Here is a 14,619-nt window from a genome sequence, read left to right on the forward strand (position 1 = left end):
AGACTGGAGGCTATTTGGAATGATTTAAAGACTTATCCTGTCTGAGAAGAGGGACTAGGCAGGTAGCCACACAAGGAGTGGAATGTCTTAGAAATTGCTAAAGCTAATTTAAGTAAATGATAAAACATACACATTAAAGCATTTAAACAGTGACAGAACATAACAGAGATGGGGTAAATAGTAGGTGTTTTTATGATGAAGACAAAGTACCAGGTCATTGCTTTGAAGATTCCATGATAAAGTCCCACTCAACAGTAGAAAAGTTAAAGCGTCCACTGTTCAGTCGCATCCGACTCTTTTGCGACCCCATGGACTGTAGCCCGGCCAGGCTCCTCTGCCCATGGGATTCTCCAGGCAAGAATATTGCAGTGGGTTGCCATGCCCTTCTCCAGGGGATCTTCCCAAGCCAGCGATTGAATCCCCTGTCTTCCAGATTGCAAACAGATTCTTTACCATCTGACCCCCCAGCAAAGCTCAGTCGTCAGTATGCAAACACACAGGAGGAAATGCAGAGCAAACGCACACAAGTCTGTTCCAAAGTTTTAACTTCCTTCCCAAGACTGTCTGGATGGGAAAGACGAGAAACAAGGGGCTGTGGTCAGGGGCTTTCATTCTGGGGAAGCGATTCTTGTGTGTTCTCACCTTGGAAAGGCTTGAATACACTCAAGGGGAGATGAACAGGAGTGTGCAGTGGGAGATGCGCTGGGGAAAAGCCCAGATTTCCGGAGTCAGAGGTGAGGTTTTTGAATCACGTTTCAGGTGCAGAGATGGGAGAGAGACGGCTTCTCTGTACAGCTTCCAGGGACCAGACTTGGTCCTGCTGCACACACGTTATCTGGAGTTTTCTTTTTTTTTCTAAAGTGCAGATTCTGACCCAGCAGGTGTGGGCCGTGGGCATCAGGGTCTGTGTGTCCCAGTGATGCTGGTCAAGGACTAGCAAGCATGCGTGTGGATGCTGCTCACAGATCCTGGGGTTCCGTGTAAGCGCTCAGTTTGTGTCGCCTGCCGACTCGATGAAGTCTTTTCATCCTCTCTGTTGTTCGTTAGAAAGAAAGTATGCAATGACTCATAAAGGTGTTTTAAGGTGGCAGGGGGAACACTCACTCTTTGCATCATTTAAAATGCAAACTTAAAATTGTTGTCTTGTCTCTGCCGCCAAATGTAAGGTATTTGAATGGGGTATAGAATTCAAGTGAAATATTAATAATTTTTTTAATTTAGTGATTTAAAAATAGCTCTTCATTTACTCTTGTCTTGAATATTTTCTTAAAATTTTCTGACTTGCTTTTTTTTTAAGCTGTATATAAAGTATCTTCTTATTTCTCTGCCTGCTTTTTTTTTTAAACTTGAGGTGATATATTTGTTCTTTCAGTTTTCCTTCTTTTTTTTTTTTTCTGCCTGTGCTGGGTCTTCATTTCGGAGCACTGGCTAGGTAGTTGAGGCATGCGACCTGTCTAGCTCTACACAGGCTTAGTTGTCTCAAGGCACGTGGGATCTTAGGTCCCCGACCAGGGATCGAACCTGCGTCCCCTGCGTTGCAAGACAGATTCTTAACCACTGGACCACCAAGGAAGCCCTCTTTTCAGTTTTTTTTTTTCTGTGTCTGATTGTAATATGGTTATGGTGTACCTTGCTGGGGTAGCCTGTATATGTCTTCTTTTTGGGGTGAGTAAGATTCTTCTAATTGTAGGCTTATAATTTTCATCAAGTTTTTTTTTTTTTTTAAATCCTCCATGTCCTGTCTTCTGGCGACCTGATTATATATATGATAGACTTACATGGTCTTCTCATCAGAGACTCTCTGATCTTGTTTTTGTTAGTGGTGGTGTTCATTTCCACACCCACCCCCACTCTCTGCTTCATGTTGATAATTTTCATCATTGTGACTCCAAGTTCCCATCAAGGAATCTTTTCTTTTACAATGTCTGACACTTTTAAAATCCTATCTGGTATAGGTTTTGTGTTTTCATCTTTGCTTCTGCAAGTCTCACGCAGGTCTTTCTTGCATCTTCTGTTTCTCGTTTCTCTGTGTCCATGTTTTCTTGTATAATCCTAAGGTATGCAGAGCATATTTATAATTTCCTGTCACATGTCTTTTTCTGCCAAGGACATCACCTTTAGACTCTCTATTTCCCTTTTGGTTGCATGCCATAATTTCCTGCTTCTTTGCACGCCAGCTGATTTTTGACTAGATGTCACTTTTTCGTGTTCTCAATTCTGCTGTATTTCTGTAAAAAGCATTAGACTCTTCTGGCATGGAGATAGTTACTTGACATCAGTTTCTTCTGCAGAGACTTGCTTTTAAACTTTCTTAGCGCAGAGTCAGAGCAGCCTTGAGTCCGGGGCTCACGTGTCCCCGTTACTAAGGTGGTTAGAGAAGGAAATGGCGCTGAAGTCCAGTATGCATCCTGGACAATCCCATGGACAGGGGAGCCCGGCAGGCTACAGGCCATGAGGTTGCGGAGAGCCAGACATGAATGAGCCACTGAGCAGTATCTCTTAGGACTCTGTCCAGTGCCCTATGTATTCTGTATCCTCTCTGCTCTGATGGCTGGAATGGGAGGTGCTAGGCTCTTGGAAGTCCAGGCGTGCTTTGCCTGGTGCTTTCTCTTCTGGTGCTTTCTGCCGTTCTTGAGAGCTTTCACCACATGCACGTTCGAAAAGCAGTATTCAGCCCAACTCCGGGGGGTCCCTCGCACCTCTCTGGGTTTCTTTGTCCAGTTCCATCCTTCCTGATTTTTTTGCTCACAGGACCTATGCATTTCAGCTCCCTCAAACTTTCATTTTGGCTAGGCTGAGCCTTCGTTGATTTGCACAGGCTTTGCTCTACTTGCAACAAAGGTCCGTCTAGTCAAGGCTAAGGTTTTTCCAGTGGTCGTGTATGGATGTGAGAGTTGGACTCTTAAAGAAAGCTGAGCACTGAAGAGTTGATGCTTTTGAACTTCGATGGTGGAGAAGACGCTTGAGAGTCCCTTGGACTGCCAGGAGAACCAACCAGTCCATCCTAAAGCAAATCAGTCCTAAGTGTTCATTGGAAGGACTGATGCTGAAGCTGAAACTTCGGCTCCAATGCTTTGGCCATCTGACGTGAAGAACTAACTCATTTGAAAAGACCCTGATGCTGGGAAAGCGTGACTGAACTGAACTGAACTGCTCTCCTTGCAGCCGGCAGGAGCTACTCTCTAGTTTTGGTGGACAACGTTTCTCATCGCGGTGGCTTCTCTTGTTGCCAAGCATGGGCGCTAAGCACATATTTCTTCAGTAACTGCAACACTCAGGCTTGAGAGTTGCAGCTCAGGAGCTCTGGAGCATGGGCTCAATTAGTTGTGGTGCTTGGGCTTACTTGCTCTGCAGCATGAGGGAATCTTCCCAGACCGGGAATTGAACCTGTGTCCCCACCTTCGGCAGGTGGTGATTTTTATCCACTGTGCCACCAGGGAAGTCCCAGCTTCCTCAAACTCTGATCTCTTTCTCCTCAACTCAGAAGCACCTGTCAACATCTGGCCCGGCCCTGTGGACCCGAGCCCGCCTCCAGGCGTGCACTTTTGGTCATTTCTGGGGTCACCTCATGTGTGTGAGCTCTCAGGGAACACAGCCCTGTGCAACCTGGGGGCCATTATCTGAATGGCTCCGGTAAAGTGTAAGGATCGTACACTTTTATCAGAGTGGTAGTAGGAAAGTGGCATTCTTAAAATACGTGTTTCTGATTTTCTCCTAACTTGATAGCATTCACGGCCATGGTCTACAGTTTGCCTGGGAAGCAAGTTAATGGTCATCACATTTAATCCATTAGGATATATAACTGAGTTTCCAAGCAACTCATAATTGCATTTCCAAGCCCAGGTTAGAAATGTTTGAATTGAGAATGCGTTTTCCGATTTCACGAATACTTAGTCATTAGATGCCTTCTTTGAAAGATGCAGCTGGCAGTTTGGGTTGTTTCGTCTCAACAGGTTAATGTATTTATTTTTCATAGAAATTGTATATGAGCATTGAAACACTAGTAAAACAAACTGCACGAGAGAGTAAAACTTAACCTTCATTCCAAATTCTCAAACCTAGACAATGTATTAAAAATCAAAAACATCACTTTGCTGGTAAGGTCCATTCTAGTCAAAGCTGTGGTTTTTCCAGTAGTCATGGATGGATGTGAGAGTTGGACTATAAAGAAAACTGAGTGCCTAAGAGTTGATTCTTTTGAACTGTGGTTTTGGAGAAGACTCTTGAGAGTCCCTTGGACAGCACGGAGATCCAACCAGTCCATCCTAAAGGAAATCAACCCTGAATAGTCAGTGGAGGGAATGAGCTGAAGCTGAAACTTCAATACTTTGGCCACCTGATGGGAAGAACCAACTCATTTGAAAAGACCCTGATGCTGGGAAAGATTGAAGGCAGGAGAAGAAGGGGGCGACAGGAGATGAGATGGTTGGATGGCATCTGACAGAATGGACATGAGTTTGAGCAAACTCTGGGAGTTGGTGACAAATAGGGAAGTCTGGCATCCTGCAGTCAATGGGGTCGCAAAGAGTCAGACACGACTGGGCGACTCAACAACAACTACCATCTGGAAATAGCCGTGATTACCTGCACAGAGACGTTAACCATAGCAAAACTGTCTTTAGAAATTCCTGCTTAAAAGGTTGACCCTTGGCAGGCTTCTGGGAACTTAAGAATTGGAGGGAGGGCTTCGCACCCACCCCTCACTGATAAGAGGGGCTCGCCCTTCCTAAACTGTTGGCCCCTGTTCCCTTCTGGGAGTCTGGATTGTGGTCCATGCTGGGCAGAAGGAACCTCAGTGACCAGCCTCCCAGAAGAATTTTGGGTCTCAGGTCTGCCCCCAGAACTTCTCTGGATGACGGCATTCCACACGTGCTATTAGAACTCACGGCTGGACGGACTGAGTGTGTCCTGTGTGACCCAATGGGAGACTCTCCACCTCGTTTCCTCTGGACTTCTGCCCACGGGCCCTTCCCTTCTGCCTGTTTTGCTCTGGACCTTTCTACTGCAGTCCATCCATCACAGCCCTGAGTACAGGGGTCCTAAAATTAAGTTCAAGATTTCTTGCCCCATTCCTTCTAAGCCACCAAAGTTTTAAAGACATACTCTTTTATTTTTAGTTTTATTATATCATGTTCTCTTTAAAAAAAAACAAAAACTGTCATTCATACTTTTTTCCATTTTCAGTTCAGTTCAGTAGCTTAGTCGTGTCTTTGCGACCCCATGGACCGCAGCACGCCAGGCCTCCCTGTCCATCACCAACTCCCGGAGTTTGCTCAAACTCATGTCCGTCGAGTCGGTGATGCCATCCAACCGTCTCATCCTCTGTCGTCCCCTTCTCCTCATGCCTTCAATGTTTCCATTTTAGTTTCCCATATATGCGGATAAGAAAATGATTAGTAATTCTTTTATGCTAATTTCTGTATTTCTGGCTTTCTAAATTTGATCCTGTCTGGGTGTCTTTTAAAAGACACCATTTTCTTTGAGATTATTCATGACAGATTCTGCCTTCTGTTATACCTGAAGTCCAAATTGATTTGTACAAACTCGTTTTCTCACATAATATATATGTGCATACTAAGTCACTTCAATCGTGTCCAATTCTTTGTGACCCCATGGACTGTAGCCCACCAGGCTCCTCTGTCCATGGAATTCTCCAGGTAAGAATACTGGAGTGGGTTGCCAGGCCCTCCTCCAGGGGATCTTCCCCGACCCAGGAATTGAATCCACATCTCTTCGGTCTCCTACATTGGCAGGCGGTATTTGCCACTAGCACCACCTGGGGAGCCCTACGTATGCATATGTATTATATGCTTTTTTTTGGAGAGGTGCTGTGCTAGCCAGTCTACTCTTTATTTCTGTTAATTGTGGAACAGCTGGATTTTACCACTGCATAGTTTTGCAAGAAAGACTCATGAGTGTTAAATCCTCCGAGTCTTTATGTCTTTGAGAATATTTCTGTCACATGTATATTTAAATAACAGTTGAGCTCCTTTATTGTTTTATATTCTTTAGTATTTATATATATTTGATATTATATAGTATATATAGTATTATTTTATATTCTTTAGTATTATATACTATTGTGTATTCTTTATTATTATATAGTTATATATATTATATACATATTTAGTATTATATATTTTTCTACTGGCTTCACACATTACATCTGATAGAGAGAAATTAACCCAAGAGAAAGGTTATTTTCCCCATCGTAATCAACTTGCCTGTTCTGTCTGCATGCCTGAAAAATTATATTTCTATTGTTGAAGTTCAATATTGCAAGCTGTGTCTCAGTGTTGCTCATTCTTGTCAGTATTCCTGGACTATAACTGCTGTTTTGGTTTACATATGTATGATTTATGTGTGTGTGCCTGTGTTCAATAGTATCCAACTCTTTTGCGGCCCCATGGACTGTAGCCCGCAAGGCTCCTCCGACCATGGGATTTCCCAGGCAAGAATACTGGAATGGGTAGCCATTCCCTCTCTAGGAGGTCTTCCCATCCAGGGAGGGAACCCAGGTCTCCTGCATTGGAAGGGGGATTCTTTATCATTAATGCCGCCTGGAAAGCCCCATGTATGAGGTACATGCATCTGGGTATGTGTATGTGGATATAGACATGCGCATATTTATGTGTGCCTGTATATGTGCATTTTCCCTCTCTGCGCTTGTCTTTGGTATTTCCGGAGTGTTGGAAACCCCCAGATAATCCTAGCAGGGAAGCACGTTTAGAGCCCCTGCCTTAGTCATCTTTTAATTTTACCCTGAGATACGGAGCACCCCTGAGATAAAACTTGGCTGCCCCCCACGCTTCCTTGTGTGCAATTTGGGGTAAATTGCAGCCTACCTGAGGGTCTCATCCGCCAAGTGAAAATAATCCTGCTTGTGGGGTCTGGGGAGGCATAGAAGTGGGGGTGAGGGTCTGGGAGACTCTGAGCAGTTGTCAGAGGTTGACCCGCCATGGAAGGTCCGTCAGCTCATCATTGGTGAGGACTTGGGGAGATGGCGGTGGTGACGGTGGAGAACTCATTTCAGGGGGCCCACGCTGAAGCCGCCTGTGTGTGTGTGTGTGTGTGTGTGTGTTGGCTGGAGCAAGGAGAGAACCCCTTGGCCCCTTGCTTTCTGCAAAGGCTGTGTACTTAAGACCTGGCTCATGTGCAATTTTGGTGAACTTGGCCAAATACCAAATGCAGAGTTTTCTAGGGAGAAAGTGTGTACAGGTGTGTGTTAGTCTCTCTGTCGTGTCCAACTCTTTGAGACCGCACGGACTATAGCCCGCCTGGCTCCTCCGTCCATGGGATTCTCCAGGCAAGAATACTGGAGTGTGTTGCTGTTTCCTTCTCCAGAGGAACTTCCCGAACCAGGGATCGAACCCTGGTCTCCTACATCGACAGCAGTCTTTACCATTTGAGCTACAGGGGAGTCAGGGAGAAACTGAGACCTCCTATTTAGGTGATTTCTTGCCCATTGGCTTATTTTACTGAATTTGATGTGTTTGTGTTCATCGTCCCATGATTTCCACACTAATTATTTTAACATGCGGTAATGGCGACCCACTCCAGTATTCTTGCCTGGAGTAATTCCAAGGGCAGAGGAGCCTGGCGGGCTACAGCCCATGGCGTCGCAAAGAGTCGGACACGACTTAGCGACTACACCGCCACCACCACCATCTTGCATTGTACACCAAAATGAAGATAACGGTGTGTTTTTAAAAAGCACCCAAGAACCATCAGCTGCCGTTGTTAGGGTTTCATTTTCGTTTCGCCATCGGCCACAAGAAAGTTGATCTTAGCTTGTTGCGCAGGTTGGGTACTGAAAACAACTTTAGTTCTGAGCTAAGAGATGGGGATGTAGGAGAGATTTATAAACTAAAGAGTATTGATTAAAGTAGAAGTATTTTCCCCTTAATCCAGTGCATCCCATGGCGTTTCCCCCGAGTGCACTGCTTTTCTGAGCTTTTCTTTGAATGTATTGGGCTTCCCTGGTGGCTCAGCTGGTAAAGAATCTGGCTGCCATGCAGGAGACCTGGGTTTGCTCTCGTTGTGCGGAAGATCCCCTGGAGAAGGGAATGGCAACCCACTGTAGTATTCTTGCCTGGAGGATTCCATGGACAGAGGAGCCTGGCTACAGTCTACTGGGTCACAAAGAGTTGGGCACGACTGAGCGACTAGCACTGACACGTTGTCTTACTCTGACATCATTTTCTGTCACCTGTAAGCATTTTTGTCCTTATTCCACTGAACTCATCAGTTCTTACTAAGTGATGATGAAAGACGTGGGAAGAGACCTCTTGCACAGACGCCAAATGTTCTCTCCTTTGCGTTCAGACCAATAATATTTTTCAACCGAATCCAAGAGGATTATCCAAGATGATTGACAGAGAACGTCAAAATTTGCCTTCAGTGCGTGTTAACAGTGGAACCATTAAGTAGAATGCCTCTGAAAGGTTACTAAATCCACGGATGTGTGAGACTGTCTTCATGTAAGTTCAAAGACTACAGATGGTTTCTTAGAAGTTCCAAGGGGGCCCAGTTCCCTCCTTAGAGGTCTCAGGGCCGGGCCTCCTAGGCGGGGCACGTTGGAGACTTGTGGGTGGTCATATCACTGGGGAAGCTACTCTTGCTGTGGCCTCTGTAGCATTTTGGTCAGAATAACAGAAGAATCTGGAAATGTTACACAGGAAATCTGTAGCAGTGGGGAAACAAAAGAGACGTCCGTGGGTCCAGTCCTGTTGAGCATCTGGTGTGACCCACTCTGCACAGCATTGCCCGTTTGTCTGTATGCACAGTCTCTTGTAATTCTCGTCATCTCATCTGCAACATGACAAGCTCAGGGACCAGTCTAGAAAACTCCAGCACAGACAGGAACTTTCCCAACTTCTTTCCATGCACCTCAAAACAATCATCCTCCTGCAAAATCACGTTTGTGAAACCCTCACGAAAAGGAGATGTATTTAATTGTATGGAACAACGCTCACATCCACTGGAAGATCCAAATTATTGTACAAATCATGGTCATTTGGAGAAGGGAATGACAACCCACTCCTGTATTCCTGCCTGGATAATCCCATGGACAGAGGAGCCTACAGTCCACGGGGTTTTAAAGAGTCAGACATGCCTGAGCGACTAATACACTCAGATGAATCAAAGAGAATGAAATAAAAAGACTGAGAAGACCATAAACTTGAATTTAGATGACACACTCAAAACGTTGTTTTCATATATATATATATATTTTTTTTAAAAAGAATGTTGTTAAGGGTTTCTCACAGTGACTACACTCTGAAACAATTGATGGAACAATAGTTCACATAGTAACTGTAGAGACTTAACTCACTAATTAGCAAATAGTCCTGTCATCCCCTTGTATTAGGGCTTCCGTAGTGGCTCAGATCGTAAAGAACCTGCCTGCTGATGCAGAAGATGTAAGAGATGCAGGTTCGATCCCTGGGTCAGGAAGATCCCCTGGAGGAGGGCGTAGCAACCCACTCCAGGATTCTCCAGGATGCTTGGAGAATCCCCATGGACAGAGGAGCCTGGTGGGCTACAGTCCATGGGGAAGGAAATGACAACCCACTCTAGTGTTCTTGCCTGGAGAATCCCCATGGACAGAGGAGCCTGGTGGGCTGCAGTCCATGGAGTCGCGAAGAGTCGGTAGGGATTGAGTGCCTAACATTTTCACTTCATGGTCATTCTGCTTTCGTTCTCAGTGGGAACCAACGTTCCAGGTCTGTCTCTGCCCCTGTGTTTGTTTTTGACTTTGACCTGTTAGCTCGGCGAGTAAACTAGCAACAGGAGGAGACAACACCTCTGTTTTTCTGTCTCTGTTCAAGGGCATGGTGGTCGGCACATGGGTGATTAGAGTCACGTGGACAGAGAGCTCTTTCTTTGTTTTCTGATTCCAAGTTACACCTCGTTTTCATATGTGAACAAGTTTGCACTCAGCTGATTTGATTACACCATAATACACACTTAAGTCCCTGTGATTGCTAACTTAGCCAGCAGTAAACACTTGCCAGCTTGAATAAAATCATTTCTGCTTGCAAAGCTCAGCCTGTGCTGCAGGGGCCTGCGATTTGGGTAACTTTAGGGCTTTCTTTTAACCCATGTAATGTATACACTTTGCTGAAAGAGGAAAGTTGACCAACACTCCACAATTGTTCCCGATCCTTTAGCATGCTTCCTCAATTCCTTAGATTTGGACTGGAATTTAGAACTTTTCCAAAAGCCAGTGAAGTAAAACAGATCTCGAAAGTAAGAGAACAGTGAGCTGTGAAACTGAGTAAGAGAGAAAAGCCTTAAGAACTGATAATGCTTTAAATGTTTTACAAGGTTTTTTTTTTTTTAATTATCTACAGATTTATGCTACTTCAGTATTGAAAATGTAGCCTTTTTTCTGTCTTACCTGGATACTTCTTGAGTTGAGATGAGATTTTAATCCAATCAGATCATATTATTTTCAAATTTTATACATGACTGTTGTTGCTGTTCAGTCGCTAACAGTCTTGTCCGACTCTAAATGTAATTATTAACAATCAATTGTATTGACGTCTACAATTTGAATTCAAACCTTGGGACTGAACTTTTTCCACCTAGTACCTCCAGTGTTCCACTTTTTGTATTAAAGAGTGTGAAATTTCCCCCTGGTATTTGTCAGAGAACTGATGGCATGTACATTAAATTTGTACTTTAAATTTACAGGGTCAGGACTCAGAATGTATTAACCATGATCTGTGGATGTGTGTGTGTCATTGATGTGTATCTGTTGCGTCTAATATAAAGTTACAGTTCATGGCTCATACTTCTTTAGAAAATCAACATATCATTTCTTTGAGGCTTACCTGGTGGCTCACACAGTAAAGAATCTGCCTGCAGTGCAGCAGACCTGGGTTCGATCCCTGGGTCGGGAAGATCCCGTGGAGAAGGGAATGGCAACCCACTCCAGTATTCTGACCTGGAGAATTCCATGGACAGAGGAGCCTTGTGGGCTGCAGTCCATGGGGTTGCAAAGAGTCAGACATGACTGAGAGGGAAAGAAAGCAAGTACATTTATTTTGTAAACAATTCAAGGAAAAATCTGATGGAGCAAGATTCTTTTTTCCTTCCCTACCCACATGCAGACACAAATACGCACACCCCTCCTCTTTTTCCATTTTGACAGTATTGATGATGAAATTTGTTTACATTCCACTCTTTCCAGAAAGGACTTGAGATAGCTTTTTAAATTCTAAAATATATTCTATATATGAAAATAGGAGTTTACATAAAAGATACTTTATGAGATGATCATCACTTTTATAAAAGGAGTAACTATAGTTTCTTTTTATTTTTTATTAATCTTTTTCTTTCTATTGTGGTATAGTCGATTAACAGTGTTGTGATAGCTTCAAGTTGGACAGCAAAGGGACTCAGTCAAGCATATGCACGTATCCATCCTACTTCAAGTGCCCTTCCCATCCAGGCTGACACATAACAGCAGAGTTCCCTGTGCTGTACAATAAGTCTTTGTTACTTATTCATTTTAAATACAGCAGTGTGTCCATGTCCATCCTAAACTCCCCAACTATCCCTTCCCCCATCCTCCCCTCTGGAAACCATAAGGTTATTACAGAGTATTGAGCAGAGTTCCCTGTGCTGTCCAGCAGGTCCTTGTGGGTTCTCTGTGTTCAATAGTGTTCAGTACAACAGTGTGTTCATGTCCATCCCAAACTCCCTAACTATCCCTTCTCCCCATCCTTCCCCCAACCCAGCAACCATAAGTTCCTGGCTAAGTCTCTGTATCTACTTCTGTTTTGTACATAAGTTCATTTGTATCATTTCTTTTTAGATTCTTCACACAGGGGGTGTCATACAATGATTCTGCATCTCTGCCTGACTCACTTCACCCAGTATGACAATCTCTAGGTCCATCCACGTTGGTGCAGATGACACAACTTCATTCTTTTCAATGGCAGTGTAATATTCCATTGCATATATGTGCCACATCCACTTTATCTATCCCTCTGTTGAAGGACATTGAAGTTGCTTCAGAATTTTGACCTGACTCTCTGATGTCGTGGACATCAGACCCCATGAGTCTTTAATTTAAGGATTTCTGTTCTCTCGCAGTCTCTGTTCCCCAAGAAGAATTACGAGTGCGTGACCAGCTGTGAGTTCCTCAAGTACATCCTGTCGGTGAAGCAGGGAGACTGCCCCTCCCCAGAGAAGGCCAGCGGGTTCGCCGCCGCCTGCGTGGAAAGCTGCGACACGGATGACGAGTGCTCTGGGGTTAAGAAGTGCTGTTCCAATGGCTGCGGGCATACCTGCCAGGTGCCCAAGACTCTGTACAAAGGTGAGGAGCAAGGCAGAGCGGGGGTGAAGGGGCCTGCAGCCTTACAGCGACTTGTGTGTGCGCGTGGGAGAGGGTGTCAGTCAAAGACGTCACGACGGCCAGGAAGCACGGAGCTGCAGGAAAAAATAACCTGCATCACACAAACATCTGAAAATTTGTGAACTCACGTTGTGGTGCAGTGAATCGTCCATGTGAACACTTATCCATGTATTTTCTGAAGTACGGTTGATTTACAATATTGGTTTCCTGTGGACAGCCTCGTGACTCAATATAACACCATTGAGTATAATAATAATAGAATAGAATAGAATAAAAAGAATAAAATATATTGTATTTTAATATAATCAAATATAGTACAATATGTTATATTTAATATAATAAAGTATATTTTACTCTTATAAATATATATTAAAATATAATACTCTTCCTTCACCCTTGGCTTCCCTGGTAAAGCGTCTGTCTACACTGCGGGAGACCTGGGTTTGAGCCCTGGGTTGGGAAGATCCCCTGGAGAAGGAAATGGCAATCCACTCCAGGACTATTGCCTGGAGAATCCCATGGACAGAGGAGCCTGGTAGGCTACAGGCCATGGGGTCGCAAAGAGTCAGAGACAACTCATAAAATATAAATATAATAAAGTATATTATATTTAATATAATAAATATATTTTAATAGAATGACTATATATTAAATATAATAATAAACATATTATAAAATATACATATAATAAAACATTTTAATATATAGTACATATAATAAAATATATTTTAATAGAATGAATACATATTAAAATATAATAATAAACATACAATATAATGAATATGTATTTATAAATATAATAAAATAATGAAATACATAATAAAATAAATGTAATAAAAATTTTATATATAAATATATATAATAAAATGTGTAAATATAATATATATATAATAAAAATCATTATACTCCAGTTAAAGTTATTATCAGGACTTCCCTGGCAGTCCAGTAGTCAAGACTTCATCTTCCAATGGAGGGCATGCGGTTTGATCCCTGGTCTAGGAGCTAACATTCCACTCGTGGTGAAAAAAGCCAAAACAGAAAGCAGACACAATGGTGTAACAAATTTAATGATTACTTTCAAAATGGTCCACATTAAAAAAAAAAAACTCTTTAAAAAATAATGGCTGTGTTATATGAATCCTGCCAAAATTGACCACGTAGGAAGGCCATCATCAATTCAGGGACTTGATGGTGTGTTTTTCTCGAAAGTGAGTAAACCACCGAGGCTCTACTGGCTTCCTAGGAGTAAATGTGTTTAGATCTTTGGAAAATAGGCTAGGGGTGGCACCCTTGAAAAAGCCATAATGCACGCGTGAGTATTGTGGTTTTTCTGTTTGCATTATGCAAGAACAGAGGTGTGTTTGCTAGACAGTGCCATACTGACGGAAGTAAGTCAGACATAGAAGGAGAATGTCCTATGACATTCCTTACATATGGAATGTAAAAATGAGACAGATGAACTTACTGAACAGAAACAGACTCACAGACTTAGAGGAGGAACTTATGGTTGCGAGGGAGGAAGGATGGGGGAAGGGATAGTCAGGGAGTTTGGGATGGACACACGGCTGTGTTTAACATGGAGAACCCACATGGACCTGCTGTTCAGCACAGGGAACTCTGCTCAGTGCTCTGTAATAACCTTATGGTCACCAGGGTGAAGGATGGGGGAAGGGATAGTTAGGGAGTCTGGGATGGACATGGATGCACTGCTGTGTTTAACATGGAGAACCAGCAAGGACCTGCTGGACAGCACAGGGAACTCTGCTCAATGTCATGTGGCAGCCTGGATGGGAGGGGAGTTTGGGATAGAAAAGATGCATGTGTACAGATGGCCGAGTCCCTTTGCTGTCCGCCTGAAACCATGACAACAGTGTTAATTGGCCTATATACCCCAATACAAAATAAAAAATTTAAAGTTAGAAAAAAAAAAAAGAAGGGTGTTTGCAGGGACTTTTAGTATTTTTAATAATATCTTGAGATCCTGGGCATTCCTGGTGGCTCAGCTGGTAAAGAATCCACCTGCAATGCTAGAGACCTGGGCTCGATCCCAGGGTCAGGAAGATTGGGAAAAGGGAAAGGCAACCCACTCTGGTATTCTGGCCTGGAAAATTCCAAGGACTGCATAGTCCATGGGGTCACAAAGAGTCAGACATGACTGAGCGACATTCACTTTCACTTGAGATCCTAGATGCTAAGATTGCCCTCTTCCAAAAGACCGGGATGAGGCTTGTCAAACAATTTAGCTGATGTAA

General features: G+C 43.5%; 1 protein-coding gene across 1 annotated transcript in view; it reads left to right on the plus strand.

Moving 5' to 3' along the window:
• Positions 1-14,619, plus strand: part of ANOS1 (anosmin 1) — a 207,960-nt gene that overhangs the window by 128,589 nt on the left and 64,752 nt on the right. Inside the window, exon 4 of the mRNA XM_061408192.1 lies at positions 12,106-12,328. Coding sequence (XP_061264176.1) covers positions 12,106-12,328 — 223 coding nt within the window. The remainder of the gene's footprint in view (positions 1-12,105; positions 12,329-14,619) is intronic.

Source organism: Bos javanicus, chromosome X (assembly GCF_032452875.1).
Source record: "Bos javanicus breed banteng chromosome X, ARS-OSU_banteng_1.0, whole genome shotgun sequence".
NCBI lineage: Eukaryota > Metazoa > Chordata > Mammalia > Artiodactyla > Bovidae > Bos > Bos javanicus.